General features: G+C 36.1%; 1 protein-coding gene across 4 annotated transcripts in view; it reads left to right on the top strand.

The window, feature by feature from the left end:
- Nmdar1 (glutamate ionotropic receptor NMDA type subunit 1) overlaps positions 1–15878 on the top strand; it is a 190667-nt gene extending 174789 nt beyond the window's left edge. The window contains exons 18-21 of one of the 4 annotated variants that reach the window (XM_090165422.1): positions 1231–1376; positions 5603–5911; positions 9011–9089; positions 11883–11966. In XM_090165422.1, coding sequence (XP_090021548.1) covers positions 1231–1376; positions 5603–5911; positions 9011–9046 — 491 coding nt within the window. In that variant the 3' untranslated portion in view covers positions 9047–9089; positions 11883–11966. Of the gene's footprint in view, positions 1–1230; positions 1383–5602; positions 5912–9010; positions 9090–11882 lie in introns of all 4 variants that reach the window. The other 3 variants (XM_090165423.1, XM_090165421.1, XM_090165420.1) reach the window with 3 other exon arrangements.
- Positions 15879–24783: the final 8905 nt, after the last annotated feature.

Genomic DNA, 24783 nt, shown 5'->3' with positions numbered 1-24783 from the left:
GATAGATTCATGGCCATCTGTAATAACAGAGGCCTTTTCATAATACATGTGGAAATGATAGAGCCAGCCCTTGCTTTAAGAATTTATTGAACTCTAGTAGATGATTTTAAACTTTATTTCAAACACTAAATCAAAATTACTTTCATAGAGTCTCCATGCCAGAAATTGCTAGATTTTTATCGTAACGATCGCTTTGAGAAATTTGAGCAGCCATATTCTTAATTTTTCCTATTAAAACCAAAATTAAATTATAGTTTTTACCCCTATTGGTCAATGAATCCAAAAACAAACCTGATCGGTGAGCCTCAGGAGTCACAATGACTAGAAAATTAAAAAATATTTTGTCGTGGTCGCAACCACAAGTCTGTGACTGCCTTTTGACTCTATTATTTATAAAGGGTGTCCACTAAAAAACAAAAAATAATAAATAACTGAAAAACGGTTTTTTTTTATTTCAAATTTCTATGGAACCTTCCTTGTGCAGGGGGAAATTTACTAGTGTAAAACTGAATGATCTTCAACCATGTCTTCAAGGTCATTCAAAAACTATCTCGTGAACCGTTGGGTCTACGGATTTGGTTCTAATTAGAAAGTTAGCATATTAATAGTTCAAATAACTTTGATTTGTCCAAATTTGATAAATCAGAAGCCGAGAAATTGAAGGCTAATGAATTCAGTGTTTAATAATAAAATTATCTGATTAGTTTTAATGTGGCTAAATCCAATAAATACTGAATAGTTTACAACGGCTCAATTATGCCACCGTCGGCTGCGATACATGCTTGAGCTCGTTTAACGACGGAGTTCTATTATTCTAAAACTTTTTGTCAATTTTACCTTCTGATTGGTAAAATTGGTCAAATCAAAGTTATTTGAACCAATCATATGGCGAGCAACAGCTTTCTAATTGGAATTGAATCCGTAAACCCAACGGTTCTCGAGTTAGTTTTTGAATGACCTTGAAGACATGGTTCAAGGTCATGGAATTTTACTCCAGTAAATGTCGCCCTGCACGAGGAATGTTCCATAGAAATTTTAAATAAAAAAACGTTTTTCAGTTATTTATCATTTTTTGTTTTTTTTAGTGGACACCTTGTATATAAGGCATACCCTGATCAGATAGACGCGCTCAAAGTTCAATACTCCTATCTTGATGAACTCCTGATACTCCTTAAGGTTTTTTAATTCTAACAGTGTCAGTGAATTGATGTTTAATACGTGTCTGCTCAGGTGTTTTCATTTTGGTGGGTGCTGGCATCGTGGGTGGTGTCGGACTGATCATAATTGAAATCATCTATAAGAAGCATCAGACGAGGAAACAGCGGAGATTGGAACTGGCGCGCCACGCAGCGGACAAATGGAGGGGCGCAGTGGAGGTAAAGGTTGTGAACTCATAATCTTTTTACTTCTCACGTAGAAGTAGAGAGAAGCGGCACCGAAAACGCATGCCTGATCTCGAAAGGTAGAAAAACACGATTGCCTCGTTTCAGCGCTCACGTTTTTCCATTTTATTTTAAGTTCTATCGCACGATTCATGCTCTTTCTTTCCGCTGTGGTTTATATTCTTTTTATTTTCGTTCATATTTATTATTCTCAATCATAAGCTGGGATACTGAATTCCAGTATATTTAATAAGGAATAACCTTCGCCTGCAACTGGAATTTACAACTGCAATTATACAATAACCAAAATGAATTGTCATGGCACGAATAGGATAAACCGAGAGGTTTACAGGCGGACCTAGACATTATCTTTTCTTTTTCTAAAAACCATTCGTTGTCTTGCCCCAACCCAACTATAGTCCAAGCCATAACGAGAGTTTTACGGGTGGACGTAGATAATCTCTGAGCTTTCTCTATGCCTCTGCTACCCGTCGTTGTCTTGCCCCATTTACGGTCCCAGCTATAACGAGAGTATTACATGTGGACGTAGATAATCTCTGAGCTTTCTGTCTACCTCTGCTACCCCTCGTTGTCTTGCCCCAACTACGGTCCCAGCTATAACGAGAGTCTTACGGGTGGACGTAGATAATCTCTGAGCTTTCTGTCTACCTCTGCTACCCCTCGTTGGCTTGCCCCAACTACGGTCCCAGCTATAACGAGAGTCTTACGGGTGGACGTAGATAATCTCTGAGCTTTCTGTAAACCTCTGCTACCCGTCGTTGTCTTGCCCCAACTACGGTCCCAGCTATAACGAGAGTCTTACATGTGGACGTATATCATCTCTGAGCTTCCCGTCTACCTCTGCTACACCTCGTTGTCTTGCCCCAACTACGGTACCAGCTATAACGAGAGTCTTACGGTTGTATGTAGATAATCTCTGAGCTTTCTGTCTACCTCTGCTACCCCTCGTTGTCTTGCCCCAACTACGGTCCCAGTTATAACGAGAGAGTTACGGGTGGATGTAGGTATTCTCTGAGCTTTCTGTCTATCTCTGCTACCCCTCGTTGTCTTGCCCCAACTACGGTCCCAGTTATAACGAGAGAGTTACGGGTGGATGTAGGTATTCTCTGAGCTTTCTGTCTATCTCTGCTACCCCTCGCTCTCTTGCCCCAACTACGGTCCCAGCTATAACGAGAGTCTAACATGTGGACGTAGATAATCTCTGAGCTTTCTGTCTACCTCTGCTACCCCTCGTTGTCTTGCCCCAACTACGGTCCCAGTTATAACGAGAGTCTAACATGTGGACATAGATAATCTCTGAGCTTTCTGTCTACCTCTGCTACCCCTCGTTGTCTTGCCCCAACTACGGTCCCAGCTATAACGAGAGTCTTAAGGGTGGATGTAGATAATCTCTGAGCTTTCTGTCTACCTCTGCTACCCCTCGTTGTCTTGCCCCAACTACGGTCCCAGTTATAACGAGTCTTACGGGTGGATGTAGATAATCTCTGAGCTTTCTGTCTACCTCTGCTACCCCTCGTTGTCTTGCCCCAACTACGGTCCCAGCTATAACGAGAATCTTACATGTGTACGTAGATAATCTCTGATCTTTCTGTCTACCTCTGCTACAGTGCTACCCCTCGTTGTCTTGCCCCAACTACGGTCCCAGTTATAACGAGTCTTACGGGTGGATGTAGATAATCTCTGAGCTTTCTGTCTACCTCTGCTACCCCTAGTTGTCTTGCCCCAACTACGGTCCCAGTTATAACGAGAGAGTTACGGGTGGATGTAGGTATTCTCTGAGCTTTCTGTCTATCTCTGCTACCCCTCGCTCTCTTGCCCCAACTACGGTCCCAGCTATAACGAGAGTCTAACATGTGGACGTAGATAATCTCTGAGCTTTCTGTCTACCTCTGCTACCCCTCGTTGTCTTGCCCCAACTACGGTCCCAGTTATAACGAGAGTCTAACATGTGGACGTAGATAATCTCTGAGCTTTCTGTCTATCTCTGCTACCCCTCGTTGTCTTGCCCCAACTACGGTCCCAGTTATAACGAGAGAGTTACGGATGGATGTAGGTATTCTCTGAGCTTTCTGTCTATCTCTGCTACCCCTCGCTCTCTTGCCCCAACTACGGTCCCAGCTATAACGAGAGTCTAACATGTGGACGTAGATAATCTCTGAGCTTTCTGTCTACCTCTGCTACCCCTCGTTGTCTTGCCCCAACTACGGTCCCAGCTATAACGAGAGTCTTAAGGGTGGATGTAGATAATCTCTGAGCTTTCTGTCTACCTCTACTACCCCTCGTTGTCTTGCCCCAACTACGGTCCCAGCTATAACGAGAATCTTACATGTGTACGTAGATAATCTCTGATCTTTCTGTCTACCTCTGCTACAGTGCTACCCCTCGTTGTCTTGCCCCAACTACGGTCCCAGTTATAACGAGTCTTACGGGTGGATGTAGATAATCTCTGAGCTTTCTGTCTACCTCTACTACCCCTCGTTGTCTTGCCCCAACTATAACGAGAGTCTTACATGTGGACGTAGATATTATCCATTCTCTATTAATTTAATTATTTCTTAATTATGAGTAACTGCAAATAACTTGTGGAGAGATCGATTGTTTGAAATGACCGTAATTTGTTGGCAATTTAAGAATTTTTAAGTAGTTGATAGGTGATTTAAGAAATTTAATATTAAAACACATTTTCAAATGAACGAATTGACGTATAAACAAGCAGCTTACTTCATTTTGTAGATAATGAGGATATGAATTTGAAAATAGTATTCGTTTAGCTTATAATTTTCAATAATTCTGGCGGTTTTAAAATTTTTGACCACTGCCCCCTAAGATATTTTATTAAAGTTTTTATACCCCTTTTCGATTTCTCAGTCCACGATTTGCAGCATTGTAAATTCTGATGGGAAAATGATGGAATAGTTTTTGCTGTTCAGCAACTGAAAAATTAGACTTTTCAACTTCAAATAATTTTTTTTTATATATTGTGGAATTTTCAAACCGAAATAACAGTTAAATAATCTCAAATGGTAATTACACATACATGTAGACATTTATGTTAAAACAACCGATTTGCCGCCTACAGCCTTTAAAACGACCGTTCATTTAGTCTGTATGGTTTGCCAAACATTTAATCTTGGTTCTTTGGTTTTATAATTCAATTGAGGCGGAGTGGTTAGCACTTTCGTCTCGCAGCAAGAGGATCCGGGTTCGATCCCAGCTAGTGGCACTGGGTGAAAATCCGGAACCACTCCTTCTGCGTAGAGTTTGTAAGTTCTATCCCCACTGGTTAAAGGGGTTTTCCCCCGAGGTCTTCGGTCTTGCTGAGGTTAACGGTAATAGTAAGTGTACGGAGCTTACGGTTGGCTCGCGTGGTATGAAGGGCTTGCCAACACTCTCCTACGCATTGTAACCCGGCCACCTGTTACTTGGTCACGCACAAGCAACATTGCTTGTGTGGTCGAAGGTATTAGCTCTTTTAAAAAAAGTTATAACAAAAAACATTGCACCAATATTAGAGATAAAACCGTATTTTAGAATTATTTCAGCCAAAACTTATATAGATAACGTAGGAGTCTAACCAATCGCAGAATCAAGAATCTGTAGGGGACTTAATTGTTTCAAAAACATTTTTTGCGCAGTGTTTTCATTAATTTTGAAATCATTTAATTCAGCTTTAATTAACTTTGGTGAACTCAATTAAAAGTTAAATTTACCTGTTCCTAATAGTTGATTTTTTAAAATAAAAAGTGGTCTGGACCAACTTGTTAAAATGTGGCTTTCAAGTAACAAGATCCAGCTTTATTGACTATATTCTTCGCACGAGCGATTTGCACGTGCGCTTGAAAAAGCTATACTCCTCGCGACTGTAGGGCGAGCTCATAGACTTGGAAACTTCAGAGACTGTGACGTAAGAGCAACATTTAAACGAAAGGTCAAGTTCCTTTATAAAAAGAACTATTATCAAAGATTTGCTGAATGATAAAATAAAACATGGCGCAATACAATTGGCAAAATTGAGTTTCGTTTTGAGAAATGACTGGACTCCCACATTATCAGTAACATAAATAAGTTCTCGATTTCACGAATACCTAGCAAAGTTTTCAAAAGTTAGACTGGAAAAAGAGGAATTATTTTTTTGTTTTATCAAAAATTAGTATTTGTGGTTTAATTATTATTTATTCCCGTTGAATGGCAACTAACAGTTGACCGACACTAACCGCACTCCTCGCGGATCCACTTCCGGTTCCTCGGCTTACTTCCCAGATTTCGCGGCTTCATTGCCTTCCTATTTAGCCCCCTACCCCAGTCCCAGTGATAACTGTCCCTTAGAAATACCTCCACTAACGCCGAGTGAGGTGCCGCCATCTAGGCGTCCTCTGCTCGAGGAACTGGTCGAGAAATTGCACAGTCGAAGGCGGCCGTCGCTCGAGGAGGGCCCGAGTAATTTGAACAGACCTCCTCCGTACGGGGACACTGACCCGTGGCTCAGATTGAGTCAACTTTCCTCCGAGGTATACCACGAGTAACCCAGCTTCTTTCATAGATTATAAATGTTCATTTTTGGCTAATGATTCGTAGCTCGAACTATTGTTTCTTTGCACAATAAACGTTAATTCTTGCGTTTAGAAAAATCCTTCAACGCCGTCGTGTCTTACCAATGACGAACGACGAATAGATTTTTTATTATAAGCATAGGGCTTATTGCATTTATAAACCTTTTACATGGCTTATTAAGTTTTTATGGTTTGTTTAATTATACTTTCTTCCTTAAGTATACAGGGATAGTGAAATTTATCTGCCAGAACATTTTTCTCAAAATGAATATAAGCGAGTATTCCGAAATTTTCACGGTATATATTTAATTTTTTAATTGAAAATTGTAAAATGTCATGGTTTTGGGATTTATTTACCGATAAGTGGTAGAAAAAAGTTCAACAAATCAACGTTTTTAATTAAATCAAAAACTTTTTAATGAGGCTCGTTATGGACAATGTATGTCTCAGCTCGATGAAGCAGGTCTCGAAATGACCGCCCGAACATGTCGGGAAAGACAAGTTGAAAGGCGTCAGTTACTCTTTCGTAAATTCTCAAAGCTGTTCTCAGGCGTCTGGAACGATCCTTTATACAGCCTCAGAGGAAAACGTCAAACGGTAACTATCAAACAGTCCCGTTCCGTTCACTCCAACTCGGAGGGAATTGAAGATTAGATGTACGGTTCGAGATTGATGTGATTGCACACCGTCATGTTGAATGCATAGTCGTCTGTAGTTGGTCAGAGGAATTTCGTCTAATGCATTCGCTACTTCATATTTTATCTATTAAATCGTAAGAACGAACTTTAATAGGTAAATTATCCAATAAGTCGATCGCCGAGCACAGGAGCTAGCACTTTACAATGAAATTGCACTTGGTGGTGGGGGATAAATAATACGATCAAATATGAAATCGAATATTTGATTCGTTGTATCGAAGAATCCATGAAAATATTCGCGAATATTCGTTTTTCCTGATCACAATTCACACAGTCGAATATTCGAAAAGGGCGGTAGAAATTATGAGGTATATCAAATAGTTTCCCTGGGGCCCCCAGAGGTCCTATAATTCCTGTAAAATCCTATATTTTCCAAAATGTCCTATAACATTCTATATTTTTAGCAAAATCCCCCAGAAGTCCTATAAAATCCTATAATTTTGATATTTTGCCCATTTCAAATCCCACCACTCAGTTAAATTGCTAAATTTAGCTATAGTATAAATTCCTATACCAAGTCATTCTAGTCTATACTTTTTTTATTGTTAACATGGTTAGCTACTTGTATATTTTTGTGAAAAATGGTTAAATAGTTTCTATTTTTAAGTGAAAATCAAAGATTTATTTCTTTAAATATAGATTTTGTTTTTAAATGCATAAAGTTAGTAAATTAAATAGCATATTTAGTCCTATAAAATCCTATAATTTTGTAAAAATAGTCCTATAAAGTCCTATATTTTTAGACAAATAATCCTATTTTTCCTATAAAAAATTTAAGATTTGAGTGGAGGCCCTGTGATTGTTCTAGGCGATTAAAAGAATTGTCACACCTGGTGTTGTGCGGCTCGGTCACCATCTAGGCCTTTATCAGCTAGATTATCGGGCATTGTCGTGTTTGGTATTTCCTAGATCAGAAAAATACACTAAAATTGTAAAACCAAATACGTCAAATAATTTGATATTCGAAATACCCTATTGGTATTTGATAAATGGACATTATAAGAAAGAGGTATACTTGATAATCTTGAATAGACTCTAGATTTTAATTAAGGAAAGTGCCGCTTTAAATAATAAATGGGAACTGACCTTTTTGTAAAAAACATGTTTTGTGATTCTATTAGATTTAAAGTTACAGTTTTGGCCAACTAGTACTAAGCTCTTTTTTTATTGCAAGAAAAATGCTGAATTGCGTTTGTTGTCTCTGAAAATGGTATTTTCATGACCATTTTCCATTGAATTTCATTTTACGTTTTTGAATATGCCCTATAACTTTCATTGGAAACTTTTTTCTACCACCTACCGGTGAAATATAAATTTTTCAATACCAAGAATTGTTTTCAATTTCTCTGAAACTTACAAATGAAATATTTTCGCACCGGAACCATATAGCCAGAAAATTTTGTTATTCTAGGTTGTTTACTTTTTGAGAAAAATGTCTTGTCTTTGCAGTTTCACACATCTTGAATTTTTGGTTCGTACAAATTTCCCATACTATGGCCTTCTATGTTGGTTTATGAATAGGAAACATAATTTTTTGGTGTAATGGCTTTAGGCCACTCTTAAAAAATTTGGTCTTCTACAACATCGAATTCAATATATAATAAAAAATCTATTTCGAATTTCGAACTAATATGATTTAATAAGGTAAACTGGATGTATTTCAATTTGGATTAATTTTTTCATAAGGATTGATTGCCATTTTGATTGTCAATTTTTAAAAGATATTTTCAATATTATTTTTGAAAGAATGATTTAAGTTCGCTAGTCAAATTTTTTAAAGCTGGTTTAATTTTTTTTAATTCTAAATCCATTACACTTTTGATCTTCAGTTTTCTTTGAAATGATATCGGTGTCGGTTATTAAATTTCGAAGAACCCATTTCGGAAAATTGATTTCAATTTGAAATTTCGGAGAATTTGTTTCAATTTGAATTTATGCTAAACTGATTTAATTTTAAAATTTCGAGAATCTCATTTCAATATAAAATTTAGAAAAATTTCATTCCATTTTATAATTTTGAAAAACCCATTTCATTTTAAAATTTTGAAAAACCCATTTCCTTTTAAAATTTTGAAAAACCCATTTCATTTTAAAATTTTGAAAAACCCATTTCATTTTAAAATTTTGAAAAACCCATTTCATTTTGAAATTAATAAAAAATTGATTTTATTTTGAATTTTTGGAGAACTGCTTTCGATATTAATGTCGATTAGCTGGATAAATATTTGTGGTCCATTTGTGAAAGAACAACATAATTGTGAAATTAGATTGAAACGGATATGATTGAAGGCTTTTTCAAAACGGGGAATTGGCGCTTGAAATTAGATTGTTTTTTGGGAGATTTTCTTTTGCCTTGTAGACCCAACCTAAAGATGTGGGGCCCGATCTGAAATAAACCTAAGCATGTTGAATGTTAAAATAGGCCTAGGCTGTACAAGGTGAGTGGCTTCTCGCCCTTTTTTACCATTATTATTATTATTATTATTATTACTATTATTATTCTCAGTTACGCTCTCTCATTTGTATCTAGTTTCGTGTTTATAGTTTTTCGTATAATTATTTATTTCTTTTGCTCTCTTTGTCTTATTTACGCCAAAAGAATCAACTGAAAGTAATCTTATTTTTCTGAATGTCTTCTTAAAAAAAGCTCAAGAAAATTCTCAAATTAAACCTTAAAGAGATTTCATTTCATTTCGAGCATTGGAGATAACTCACGTAAATTTATAAAGTTTTTTTCTTAAAAGAAACGATTATTTTGTTATATTTGTTGTTTTAGAAACAACTTCAATTCAAACGGCCAACTTCACAGTTGATCAAATGCGTTAATTATTTCCAATGATACCTGAAGTTAATGAACTAAAGTAAAAGATATTGTAACTGCATTTTCCCTAACACGGACGGAGGGCGGTTTCAGATTCCGTTGCCATCCCCCCTCTGCCGTGGCGCTTAGAGAAAAGCGTTTCTCTATTTAGCGCGTATTAGGGGACTCACATGGAAAATGTCGTTTACATTATAGCTATGGCTAACTGATAACTTCGGTTGATCAACTTCTCAAGAAACTTTATATTGTGTATTGACAGGAATTCATATATGATACTAGGAATTATTACCAGCGCATATTTCCCTTAGTAAGAGGTGGCTTGCATGAAAGGTTTGGCATAAGCCAAAACTGTTCATGTTTTAATCCTCCCATAATGTTTTACCATATTCTTTGGGAACATATGCCTGACAATCATTCCTAGTAGAAAGTTATGTTCCTGGTATTGTAGATACATATTTTCTGTTGTAATTATTAAGGTATACGTATTTAAAATAAAAGGTTTCTTTATATTTAGTACTCCACTTCAAATACGAACAAATATTTGTGTCAGTTAAATGAATTTGATTAGATATTTCAATATTTTGAATTACCTGGTTGACCAAATGACCAAAGGTAATGTCAAGATATATGATAGCTAAATAGGAAACAGGCTCTGAAAATTTAATGTTTTTGTACCTTTTACTTTAAATGTGTTTAGAGTATTTCAAAACACAGAAAATAAATAATTTAACACACTTAATTTGTATAAAAAAAACCAAATTTTTAATCAAATTATTGACCTAGTCGCCTTGGTAGATAGCATATTCCTTGGGTATTTTTGTAAATTAAAATTGAAACTAATTATTCCGAACGCTCTCAAATTAGCAAATTGTTTTTTTGTGCTTTGAAGATTCTAGATGAAATTACCGACTACTACTACTAGCTGTAATAAAGTTAGTAATAATTATTGGGGTAAATTACTGTCAAGAAAAATGCCTTATTACTAACTTTAATAATTAATTAGTTCAGATTATATACCAGATTATACGCTAAAGACAACGCTACGTAATTAGTTTTTGAATGAAAAGTTGAAAGCTCTAAAAATATTAAATGATAATACACGCACTATTTTCTAAAGTTAATATTGCTTCTAACCCGTCAAGGACGACGGACCATACGACCTTATGACGTAGCGGAAGTGAGTTTTCATTATATTGGGGGAATGAAATTTTAACCCTCTAACTTTTGTTAAATAAAATTCTACATAATTTAAAGCAAGTTGCGGCTCTATCATTGCCACCTGTATTATGAAAGGCCCCTGTTATTAGAGATGGCCATGAATCTATCCGATTCTTCGAAATACTCAACTTTACTGGAGAGCGTGATGCCATCTATTTATGGCCACGGAAGCTAAAATTAAAAATAGCCGAATGATAACGTCGTCAGAGAGCCATTGTAGATAATTATAGTTAGACAACTTGTACTCTATTTAGTGGACTTTAACCTAAATTATATATCCCGTGTAAAAACACTGTTTATAATTGCTGTAATTTATGTTATTGACCAATTTACAAACGATCCAATCGACGAGAGGGGTACCTATAATTACCGCCTTTTTATTTCGACGCTAGCTACATCTATTGAAAAAACCTATTTGATGTCGATCCGCTACTTGCTTTAATATACCGTTACTGGAGGCAAATTTTTGTCATGTTTGATAATTATAATAGGCACTATTAATAAAATAAAAATAATCAGAAAGGATCTCGCAGTACACAACATCACGGCTTAATAAATTATTATGCTTTTTAAATAAATTTATTCATTGTTCAACTCATTTCTTACGGAATACAACAATCTCCGCAACAAACCATTAAGCAGCGCCGAAAATGTCCAAAGCCAGTGGAGGGAGCGGACAATATAGGTGTTTTCATAAAATCCCCATCAAAGAACAGCCTAGGAGGTGATATACTTTAGGAAGGGACATGTAACTGTCTGTAGTCTTTGGTTTTTTTTTTGATTCTTCGGGAAACATGTTTGCCAGCTTGTTGACGTACATTCATGTGAGTAGCACCGACGGTTTTAGAACTGGAACGTACTGAACTGAACTCCCATCAAAGACTGAGGGTGCAATTTTTGTCGGGGGGAAAATAACATAGCCGGATTTTATGAAAACACCTATTGGAAGCTTTTAGGCAGCTGGGTAGAAATATTTAACGTATATTCCCTTCCCTCGCGTTGTACTCCGAACTCGCGCGTAAGGATTCAACGCAAATATATCATCCGTAGCATTGTCTTTTACGTATAATACGAGCACATTGTTCGCCAATTGTTCGTGTAGTCGGTAATAGCGAAGGGTCGCGGCACTGGTCGCGCGGCCAAACTGCACCGTTGACCGTCTAATTGCGTTTTGTGGTCGTACTTATCTCAGAAACGCAAGACACTGCGAGCGACGCTGCAGGCTCAGAAGCGCTTGAAAGCGAACGGCATGGAAGCGTTCACGATCGAGAAAGGCATGCTGGGATTGACGTCCGGCTCCACCTTCCCCACGAGCAGCGCCACCCTCTCCTTCGACCCGCACCAGATGGAGCCTCCGCCGCCGCCCCCGCCTCCCCGCTGGGTGCCGCCGCTAGACCGTACCTGCCCCCCCTTGGACAGCCTCGGGCTCACCGACCTGGACGCCGACTTCGGACAAGGTATTCCCCCTCCTCCTCCCCCGCCGGCTTCGTCTCCGGCCGTGCGCATGCGCGGCGGACGCGTACGATACGTCACCAGAGGACAACAAGACCCCGCCTACTTGCACCCCTCGTCTAATCCGTACGATATCCCAGTTTGAACGCGAACTAAATACACCATTTTATAAACCAAACTATAAATATATATATATATATATATATACATATATTCGAGAATGGAACATAACCCATAATCTATATAAAATATAAACTTATATTGTAAAAAAAATAATTCGAAAATGCCAACGTGTTTGTGACCTGAAATAACGCGAAAACGTCCCAGCGAAGCTACAATTTTTTAAAAAGAAAAACTCAAAAAAATAAAACTGATCTATCACTATATTATAAAAATCTAAAAAAATTAATATTGATGAAGGAAAAATATTTTGCATCAATATTGAAGCGAGATTTACAACTGAAGAAGGTGACGTTCAAATAAAATATATATATAAATAGAAATGCCCAAAAATTAAAAAAAAACCAAAATTGAACGGTGAACTAATAAGCGTTAACCGCGTTTTGTTTAAAAAAAATAGCAGCCACTGTATAACTAAACAAAAAAATATGTAATTCTATTGTTTTAAAAGTTTCGGGAAGAAAATAGTGCACGGATTAGGTTGAAAAGCGTCGTTTGAAGGTTTTTTATCAGCTTCAAATCGGTCACGGAACTCGAGAAAAAGACTGGAATTGATCACGTATACTGGCCAAGATGGAGTTCATGTACGCCGTAGGCCTAGTTGAATTCGAAGAACACAAATGTTTATTACTTTGCTTCGCACTTACAATTGTTAGTTTCACACGTATTGATATTGTCATTTTTGTTATTTTTCTATATTTTTTTGTTATTTTTTTTATATCGGGTTATAGGTAGCTAAGAAGGTTAAGGTAACTTGTGAAAATGTTTGCAAGTAATCGAAATAGCGGGAACATAAATAATTAACATAAATTTATTCCATAAAAATAAATTTGTTGAATTAAATGTACGTTTTGGAGAGTCGGAGAAATTAACTGCGCTTGTAAGAATTTGGTAGACTGCTGGATTACTGTCTGAATTATTAAAACTAAACAGAGATAATATAATATTCAGTTACAATTTCTAAAGAAAAAATATAGTACATTTACAAAATTTACATTAGAGGGATCTATAAAATATAAGAATTTGAAGAGTTGATATTAAAGAGTATTATTTGCCAGAAATCTCGATCTTACAATATATAGAGTAATGTTAGGAAATGCATTTAAACCTTATTTTGACCATTTGAGCACACCATTGCTTCACAACCCAGGTCAAGAGGGCTAGCAACCGGAGTAGCTCCCCCAATATTACTGGAATGAGCAAATTATAAGTGTACCGAAACATTTTTGTTCATTACAAAAACTCACATTGCGTTGGTTTTTAATAAATGTTTACCAAACTCTATCTTATTTCGGTTTAAATAATTACCTTAAATACATCTAAAATTATTAAACCTTGAATGGTTTTATGACCTTCAAAAACGTATTCCAGATCGCCGGGGTGGCCTACCTGTGATCCTAGGATTTCAGTTGCCTGGCTACCTCCATATTCTCCAACGCAACTCTATCTCTAGTCAATATTTGCTACACTAAATTCTTTGAATACGAACTGGTCAAATAAAAGTTATTTTATGGATTCCTCTGTTCTGTAAAGATGGCCAAGAATAACGGAACGGGTGGGAAACTTTGAACGGGTTTAGGATCCGTTCGATCCTTGAAATATTGGGTGCTGTTCAAAGGGGCATATAGTATCGGTACGAAATCTTGTTCATTTCATTTTTCTAAGCTTAAGAAACGTGTTTGAAATTTAATGCGGGAGAATTCAGATGGTTGATGAACGCTGGTCTTTACCACTTCCCCCGAACTGATTTAATCCGTTCTGAGCAAAATGTGTAAACATAGTTTGATCGGAACAGATGAAATTTATCATTTATTTTTTATTAGACCTTTTGGACGAAATTGTTACTCAACTCATTCAAGGATTTTGCCAATATTCGAGCTTCTTATGAATTTAACCCGGCCACCAGAAATTGGCTTCACTAATCACTAGTTGACTTAAGCCTATGTGGTTTATTGGGTATTAGCTTAGTTGATTATTTTATTTTTAAATTTGTTGCTTTTTAATAATGTAAGAGGTATGGGGCTGTTCACAAATAATCAACATTTCGCACATCCTACTCCACCTCTTAACCTAAGACCCCTACATTACGTAACCAATTCTCAACCCTCTTGAATTACGAATCTTTAAATTATTAGATTTATTTCTGGTTAAAATAATTGATAATATGACATGAAGTGACGCTTTAACAAAATCACACACCCCTTACTGCATCACGTAATTTGTGAACGGCCCCTTTAATGTTTCTTTTCTGTGTTTAGTTCCATATTATTACAACCGAAATGTTTTTATAGATTTTCTAAAATGTTTTGTAATTTATTTTCCGAAATTGTAGAAAAACTTTCGGATCTACGGATTAAATGGGTATTTATATGCTTAACATAATTTTCACTTCGAAACTGCCATTTATTGAAAGGCTACACTAATGAAATTGCGTTGACATAAAATCACTAACGAATGGGTAGCAGTTCCAGAGTGTTTTTAAGAAAGTAAAGGTTTTTACATTGGCAAACCAAGATATTTATCCGATAAAATTGTCCAAATAATGTTACGTTTAAGTCCAATTCACGTAAGTTAACATTTTTGCTCCAAATGAATGGATAAAAACCTTTCAAATCGTGTTGAACACCGGCTCTTAAGACTGAGTTTCTAATTAAGGCTTAGCTGCAAATATTTCAATACAATAATTTTTGTACACATCCTTTGTATTACACAAAATTAATAACTCGAGAAATCTCTGAAACCAAAAACGAAACGGGTTTTAGGAGCTCGAGTGGAAAACTGTGTTTACCGACAAAAATTTGCATAATGGTGGCTCATGTGAATCGGTCTTCGGTTAATTTTTAAAAGAAATATAAAGACAGTGGAATAAACTTAACTAAAATACTCTCTAAAGACCGAAACACAAACAGGAATGTACTATGAAGTATTTGTTGGTATTTTTTCTTGTTCTTTTATCAAATGCTCCATGGAAGATTCCGGTTTATATATCATTGTTGCTAATTGAAGGAAATTTCGTACTTGCTCTTAAATTCGTCAATTGAAAACTGCTGCTGCACATTCAGCCATTCACGATTTTATTAGAATACGCCAGGGCACATTCTATTTCTGATTTTCATATATTTTCCGGAGGCTTTTAGTGCAAAGAAGTCAAAATGATCGTCTGCATTTGTAGAAATAGCGCAAAATGTAAAAAAGCCGTATTAATGAAAAATCGTTTACCTTTAAGTTGACAATGTAAATATATGCAGTGTTTGTTATTTTTAACCAAATTAGTACTATTAGGTCATTCTAAATATTTAGCTAGTCGACGGAATAGCCTAAATTAGGCCGAAGTGCGAACAGTAGAAAATTAGAATTAATCTGTTTGTGTTGTTCAAGTGATTTACGGAGATTGTGTTTCCTTTTGAACGGTCATAGATTACATTCAAATAAATTAGCACTTAACCAGTTCTTTATACAATTTTTATTTTTCATTTAGGTAGCGAAACGTAGCTTATATTAGTTACGTGTCTTTTGAAATATTTCACAATCTTAGTTCATTGAATTTAATTTGTTAATATATATTTATTGTTCAAATTCATGTGTTCGGTGAATTTTTGTAGCTATGTTAATAAATTCTTAATTGAATGAAATCTAGTTGCAAATTTCTTCACAACAAACCCTTACAAAATATTTCCATTTAATCTATGATTTTTATTAATTAATATTTCCACAGAAAAATCTCGAATTTTGTTTCTTGTTTTAAAATGTATCGAATAATTAGCCATATTTCTATAGATTGAATCGACATTTCGATAATTTTTTTATAGGGTACAGTTCTGTAGACGTTTTAGAGAACATCTTTGTAAATTAAGGTAAATAGAAAAGATCGAATGTTGAACCAAAGCCACGGTTACATCAAAGCATAAGCACAGCTTAAGTCCGTTTGCTGTTTGATTGCCATTTTTTACTGGTTAAATTAAAAGAAACCTATTTAAGTCGATAGTGTTACCATGGTTTTTGTTAAGAGTATCGATAATTAAACAAACAATTTGTATATTAGTGTCATTGGTAAGTTTTGTTTGCAACGCCCCAGTCAATTCAAAACAGAAAAATGTGTATCTGTCGAAAACATTGCACCGTATATAAAAAGAAGTGCATCTATAAATTGGTTTTGCAACAACGGAACCGCGATCCAAATATTTGTTTTATCAGTCGAGATCGTATCGATTAGAGGCGTTGCGTTTAGGCTAAAAAGGAAAACACCGATGAGATCTTCGCATAAAGCGTTGATTCTCACGTTCTCTTACGGTCGTACGGCCGCTCGAATTACGTTTTTGCGCGGATGCAGACACTACAAATAGTGTCCGATAATGGTCTGTCTTCGGACTACTTTAGTTTATCACTCTTCCTTTATTTGGTCTCTGTTCGCATTCATCTTCGTGCAATATTACTTTGTTGGAGCCATGAAATTAATTTGGACGAATTTAACTGCCGCGAAGGACGATTACGGAGTTCACATTGCGAGGTTTTACGCGACGATCATACCTTGCTTTTTATGCCTGTTCTCAATCTATTACTTCGTAATTCAGAGGAAAATCGTTTACGCTTTAATCGTTCAAATGTCAGAATGCTTGTACGCTAACAGCGTGAAACAGTTCAAGATAATTAGAATTAAAATGTTCCACTATTTCATCTACGCCGTTTTCTACTGCGCTGTTGTTTCATGCTTGGGTCTGGTGGCCACCATACTCACTGAAAACGAAGGAGAAAAAATGGTTTACGAAATATTCACGTTTGGTCAAAGTGTCCATCACAATACGACCTTTCTGCAAAGCACTTTTTCGCCGTTAATTCATTTCTTGTACACGATTTCACCCGTGGCGTTCGGGCTGATGACCACGCTCAACTTTACACTCATTCCGCTGATGATCGCGACGATATTGAAGCAGTCGGAAACCTCACTAACCTCGTGTTCGTTCAGCAAAATTGAGTTGATGTCTTGGAGAAAAGAGTATTTGCGATGTCTTACGTTTGTGAACGTAAGCAATGAAATATTCGAATGGTACTTGTTCGTCTGGTACGCTCTGACTCTGGTCAGTTTCTGCTTGAACGTCACGGTGCATATCATCGAGGTGTCCTCTTACGATCGTTTCAGGTTCGTGTACTACATCTTCGTCAACTTTCAAGACCTATTCAATTTGATTTTCATGACGTTAGAAGCCGCCAAAATTCCAAAAGCTATTGAATCTATCAAAAGGAAATTGCAGTCGGTAGCCCACAATGCAATCGAGTCCGGTAACGAAAATTTGTTGGTGCTGTTGTACAAAGAACTCGAAAGTGGCACTAGCGGACTGAGGATCGGTGGTTGCTTCTTGGTCACTGAAACATTGCTGCTCTCTTTTCTCGGACTCGGTTTTACGTACGCGGTTATCGCGATCCAAATGTTCCCTTCGGCTCTTGAAAAGATTCACGCAGCGTCGAAATCTGGTGTGTAACAAATCAGCTACTTGGCCGCGCTATACTTATGTATAATAAAACAAATTTACTAATCAAGCTTCAATATCTCTTCTTGCCTGAATAATCAACAAACTTTACTGGGAGTCTCTTAGATAATAGTAAAACTAAAGAAAGGCTGGTAGGAAAACAGGTAAATTATACATATACTAGGTTTCCCCTCAAAACGTGAGTGCTGACATCATTGCTCTCTTTTGTTGGAATAACAGGTGATTTGTCGAAATTATAGAATGTTGTGATTTGGAAACTTTCTCCCGAAATCCTACCGCGAGTAGGTTGATTTCTGCTATATAAATCTAAGGTAATCTATATATTCCAAAATCAATCGATATTTTAAGTGGACTATATTTACTCTGTCCCTCAGCTTACGATATTTTATTGTTATACTTTGGCATATTTAAAACAGTTCCTACGGAAATATAAAAACGTACGAAATAAAAATTAGTTTGTTATGCTTAACTATATGACGTATATTTTTGCCGTAACTACAAAAAGTTTGAATACATTTTTCCTGCGTTGATTTTGGTTAACTGTTTCTTCTTCAGAAATGTAATTAGGGGTATCATTCGCATAATCATCTTCATCATCATCAAAATCATCAACTTCCCATTCATCATTGTCATCAATGCAGAGGTTATGTAAAACACAACATGCCCAATTTAGGCTTAGTTTCTCTATTCGGTGTTATAGTCGCGAGCCAGATTTCCAGCACGGTACTGACGAGTCCCAAATAGGACGAAACCGGTCTACCGTTGGAATTTCTGGCTGATTTATTTAATTTAATTTAGTTTTTCACTCGAAGATCTATTTAGTCCGAGTTTCGCGTCTTTTTGTTTGCTCGAAGACCTATCGGTACGAGCTATTAGTAAGTTTTTAAATTTCTTCAAATTTGTTTAGGGTGTAGCTTTATTATCCCTTTTCATAATGGACTAATCTACTTATTTGCTAATTTTATCATCCTATATGTAAAACACAACATGCCATAACTAACTTGGATATATTCGGGTTAATTGTCGACATCTTTGTTTTAAAATGCCTAAAGCATTTTCAATTAAGACCCTGGTAGCACAAAAGCGGTAATTGTACAATCTCTGTTTCTCAGTTAGAGGTCTAGAATCTGGGTAAGGATTTAGTATCCACTCTCTTAGGGGATAGGCCGCATCTCCAATTATGTGGTATTTGTTGTCACATATATTGGGAAGTTTTTTTGTCAATGAATGAGAGTTTTAAAACTCTAGCATTATGAATTTTGCTAGGTATCCCAGTAAACACGTCTAGAAACATTCTATAACAAATGTTGACGTTATTGACGTCATGGCATACCTGTTTGTGTATGTGGACTTAATTTTGTGTGCGGGCGTTCTAATACTTCAATGCAGCCTAGCACACCTATAAACCCAGCAACCTGTGAAATTATTAATAATTCATTGTTAACAAGAACAGATTTACGTTTTTACTAAGAACAAACTACAGGAAATATTTCGAAATCGTCCCGTAACACTTATTTATTTCATGGGCGGAGCTAAGGTTTTGGGACATCCGACGTCGCCATCTATTGAGATATTCTAGAACTAAATTTAAAATATTGAATCACAGATGGCGACTTCGGTGCAAACGCGTAAGACTATTGACAAAACCACGAAAACGAAGAATCATATAATGGGAAATGTTGGCTATATGGGGAAAATACCAAATAGGAAGGTATTGGACGATATATACAGCACTGAGAAAAAAAGTTTGTTAAATTGACAGGAAACTCTTGGACTCCGGTGAAGCCAAGACGGTCCCGTAAATTTTACAAGTTATGATGTTATCAGATAATCCAAATTCGTAGGTGTAAATTTTACTGACAATATATTTGTCGAATTAACAAGACCTTGCTTGTATTTTTAATTATAAATCCTGTTAATATAACAATCTAGATAATGTAAAATATACTGGTAAGCGGTAAAATTTATCAGATACCATATATTACAATTTATAACTAAATTCAAGTACTTTTGACGAGAGGATCGGTACAACTAATGTTGTAAGAAAATAATTTTACGGTTCCTCGCTTCAAATTTACACCGAGAAATTATATTAATAACATGTGGGCTTAACTAGCCAGGGTACCGGTATTTCCCGGGGGGATAACCCTATTACAGTAAAAAGCGATTATTTCCCGAAGAAATACGCTGATTTCAGGTGAGGGCAGGTTTTCAAAGGGTAATATGTGTTTTTCCCGGGAAAATGCCATTTAAAATAAGTGCAGTTCTTTAAAGAACTATACTCGGAGACAAAATCTGAAGAAAAGCACCAGTGATGAAACCCCGGCACGTTTATCACGATAATAGAACGCTGGCATAACTCTCTCTACACATAACCAACTGATTAATGACAATTTTAACCAATTATACGTTGCTTACATAATAATTTGTCTTTTATTATACGACTTAAGCCCAGTTCACACTATACAATTAATTGGGCCACTTAATTGAAACCAACTAATTTTAAGCAAGAAAATTAAATAGTGTGAACAGAAAAATTGTAACCATTGTTCCAACTTTTTCTGTTCACACTGTACAATTATCTTGCTTACAATTAGTTGGTTTCAATTAAGTGGCCCAATTAATTGTTTAGTGTGAACTGGGCTTTAGTGTCTATTGAAGAAGGCTTTTAAAAAATTGCTATAATTTAAGCGTTTTTCGTGTGTATGGCCAAAGAATGAAGAAACTCGGTTTTTTGGCTAAGACCAAAGTGTAGTATCGTTTATATATAATGCTAGCCCAGTTACATAAACAAGAATTAATCGTTGAAAAAAGTAATAATCTGTATTACAGAACTTATGTTTAATAAAAATTTAAGTTGTAAAATTTAGTCTTTTGCTGTGTTAACTTACTAACCATACTGATGTAAACATTACTAGTAATTAATTGTAAAAAAACGAATGCTCATTTTTTATTTACAGTTAGTAAAAGTTAAAAACCAATTACAACAGCTTGTTTTAAAAGGTAAGAGATGGACTTGTAAAAACCACAATAATGTAGAGTAAAATATATAATATCAAAGGACATGTAGCCTAAATTTGACATTATTGATAACTGTTTAAACTATTTTTTTCCTCAGTGTATATTTTGTCGATTTAACAAGAACTTGCTTGTACTTATAGACCCTGTTAATATAACAATCTATATAATGTAAAATATACAGGTTGGCGGTAAATTGTATTAAATACCATTTATTAAAATTTTAAATTATCTTGAAGTAATTTTTACAAGAGGATCAGTAAAAATAATTTTGAAAGAAAATAATTTTTACGTTTCCTCGCGTAAAATTTACATTGAAATTTTATATCATAAGGTTTTCTGAAAATTTTATAAGGAAGTACAAAACGTATTTTTTAAATCAAGTCTGAAACCCCCTATTTGAGAAAAACCAGTTTTAAGTTCGAAATCTAGCATAATATAATAATTAAAATAAAATAAAATAAAGTGAAAATATATATTGAAAATTTTGTAAAAAGTCACCTTAATTTGAAAATAATTATGATTTTTAAAATTTACGATTAATTTGAAAACCCTCGAGGATTCTTACTTTGAAATGTTTTCAAAAGTTACGTATCTCGACTTACTTGACTCTTGCTCTTACACAATATTATTTATTTAAACCGATTTTAAGCAAATAAACTAATTAAATTTAAATGGTTATATTTAAGTATATTTTATCTTAATTAATAAATAATATTGTGCAATAATATAAACAAGCCAATGTGTTTTTATTAAATTAATAATATATTCTTATTATCACTATTTTAATAATAATATGAATATTAAACAATACGTAATACCATAATACTACACACAATTTAAGGTCTACAGACCGTGGCGTAACGAAACATTTTGCCCCCCCTCCCACACAAGATATCAAGATATTAATTTTTAATTCTGTGTATTATTATGTCTATTTTCATTCTAATCGCATGATTTACTTGCTGTTTATTTTGATGATTTTTGTTTCTTGTAAAGAGTTCATAAATATTCCTTCATGCATTCATTCAGGGCCCTTTTATTTGTTATGAAACGTTTGCACCCCCTTCCCCTCGAGCCTATTCAAAGCGTTTTCAATCGTTGAGATTTGCACGCCCCCCCCCCTTGACCTTCTTCGGTGGACCCTTAAAACGAAAGGGCCTCCTATTTGTCATGGGCCCCTGGGTGGTCGTGGGCTCTGCGGGTCCTTAGTTACACCACTGTCTACAGACTTGATTTGTTTTTTAAAAAGTAATATACTTTACTAGTATTCAGTTAGTATAAAATACGTACTATGAGGTAATATTTAGTGTGAATATACTTTAATATCTAAATAATGCTAGCCCAGTTACAAAAACAAGAATTAGTCGTTGAAAAAAACAGTAATAATCTGTAATAATGTATTACAGATCTTTTGTAAAATCAAAATGAAAGTTGTTAGATTTAATCTTTGGTTGTGTTAACTTACTAACCATGCCCATGTTAAAATTACTAGTAATTACATGAAAAAAATAAGAATGCTCATTTTTTTTTACAGTTAGTGAAAGTTAAAAACCAATCACAACTGCTTGTTTTAAGAAGTAAGGGACGGACTTGTAAAAACCACATTTATGTGGAGTAAACTATATAATACAAAATGATTTGTATATTTTACATTATTGATTACTGTTGAAACTACTTTTTTTTTCTCAGTGAGTGTTCAGCGATTTGGTATCTAGGTAAAAGATAAAAGATACTAGGTAAAATATATTTGTACCTAAGGTTAAAGTATCTAGCGTATCTGTTGATTGTTAGTGAAAAGAGTTTTTATCTAGTTCAGCTATAATTATCTAAACGTGCTATACTGTTTATCTTCTCATACGTATTCGAGAGTTATATTCGCGTATCGGATATTTCCTCGAACACGTATTAACTTAAAATATAGTACCCATAAAAAGTGATTTTATCTTAAGGTAAAAATATCTGTATCTAGATAATAGGTACAGTTTAGATATACAAAACGATTCCTATGTACTGTGAGTAGCGACACGAAATTTAACAGAACATTTCAAAGAAGAGCAGGCATAGACCGAATATCAACAAAGCTAACTCAAAACGTTAAATCGACCGAAAGGTAGATTCAGAAAGCCAGTGGGTGATAATTTGCGTGAAGGGAAGTCCAACGTCCCCCCTCAGGCCCGGAATTAGAGAGTGCGGGGCCCTAAGTAGTGAGAAGGGGCCCCTTCTCTCAACGTAATTGAAGGAAAAAGAGGGGGCGCACCAATAAGTTCCGCTAAGTACGGGGGAACTAAAAACCCCCGCTAAGTGCGGGATACCAATAAGTGTCGCTAAGTGCGTAGACCAGGGGGGTTCCGGGTCCAGACTTCGGCCACCCCCCTTGACGGATTTATGCTGGCCCCCAATAAGTGCCGCTGAGTGCGGTGCTCTAGGCGGTCACCTTTGTCGCCATGCCCTAGCGCCGACCTTACTTCCCCTACGTCATATCCTCGACTGCTTCTTCCTTTATGATAGAATAGTAGCGGAAAGATGGAGAAACACTGAACTCAGCGGTAGTCACCATACTTTCCGTATTAATAGTACCGACACATTTATGCGAAATACTAATTAAATTACATTCATCACGGCAAACGACGATGTCCGTCATGTTAAGTGTAGGTGTTTCTTTTAAAGTCTGACCAGGGGTAGATTGGGCCGGTGGGCTGGTGAGCGTTATCTCACGGGCCTCGACAAAAATTACCCTTTAGTTCGACTGGGGACCGCTTGAAAAGTGATTTTTAGGGGGCCGCGAGCCTACAGTACCCACTTCACGAAAAAGGCGCCTGTCCGCCCCTGAGTCGGACTCTTGCGCTACAAACGTTAATAAAGCTCAGTGTTTATCTCAGAAACGTTTCCTCGGGGGAAGGTAACTAGGCCCAGGGTGGTTTTTACCAGACTAACGTGTGTGTGATGTCCATTGGCAAGCTCTTAACGCCCGGGAGGTAGACATCCCCCCCGGAGAGATGCCTGATAGAAACCCAGATAATGCTTATTCAAACTAAAAACATAATTACGTTCGCTTTCACTCTTTGTACCTGGTATATCTTTTTATCGATGTATTAAAATATAACTACCAAAACAAGAAAGATACAGATAAGGAACGTTGCAGATATAGCCCCTCAAAAAAAGATAGATACCAAAGGGCAATAATTTAGATACATAAGATACATTCTTTGCAAACAGATACGTAAAAAAAGGTATGTGTAAGAGTTTTTTATTTATCTGTGTTCACCTGAAAAAAGTTAGTATCTTTTACCCACAATTGTATCTTGTACCTAAAAAAAGTACCTAAAAACGTAGCTAGATCCGTATCTAGATATCGCTGAACACTGTATATATCTCAGTATATGGGGAATAAGTCGTTATACAATCACCGTGTCTGTCTGTGGGTCTGCGAACGCGTTCGCATTTTCGGTGCAAAGTGTAATCACTGCGTACGCAGTTTCTTGAGATCTCTGCGTTCGAAGGGTTGGCAAAACCACCGTGCGACGGTGAGCGTTAACGGACTCATTTGCGGTTGGGTTTGGTTGGTGTTTTTTCGCTCACCGTCGTGACGGTTTGGTGTATTACGTTTTTGTAATGTTTATGCGTAGGTTGTAAGTGTTGAGTTTGTTGTGTTTGTGTTCTGATGGTTGTGCATGTTGAATCTGTTGTGTTTGTATGGGCGTTTTCTCTCCAACTTCTTCTTAATGACTTTGGGAAGGACCGAGTGCTGAGTGTAATGCTACCTCTCAACGTCCAATGGCAGGGTTTCCACCAGTTGTACACGGTATTCGTCTTAGTATCAATTTGCGATCGCATCGGGCGGGATTTGAACCCGAGACCTCCTGCTTGACAGGCGGACGTTCTACCACAGAACCACCGACACTTGTTACGCTTCATTGAAAATTAGACCTTCAGCTTTATCGGAAGCGTATTTAA

The sequence above is a fragment of the Leiobunum rupestre genome, chromosome 2, assembly GCF_980474605.1.
Source record: "Leiobunum rupestre chromosome 2, qqLeiRupe1.1.hap1, whole genome shotgun sequence".
NCBI classification, from domain to species: domain Eukaryota; kingdom Metazoa; phylum Arthropoda; class Arachnida; order Opiliones; family Sclerosomatidae; genus Leiobunum; species Leiobunum rupestre.
The sequence above is the reverse complement of the archived record's forward strand: the minus strand, read 5'-3'. Positions and strand labels throughout refer to the sequence as shown.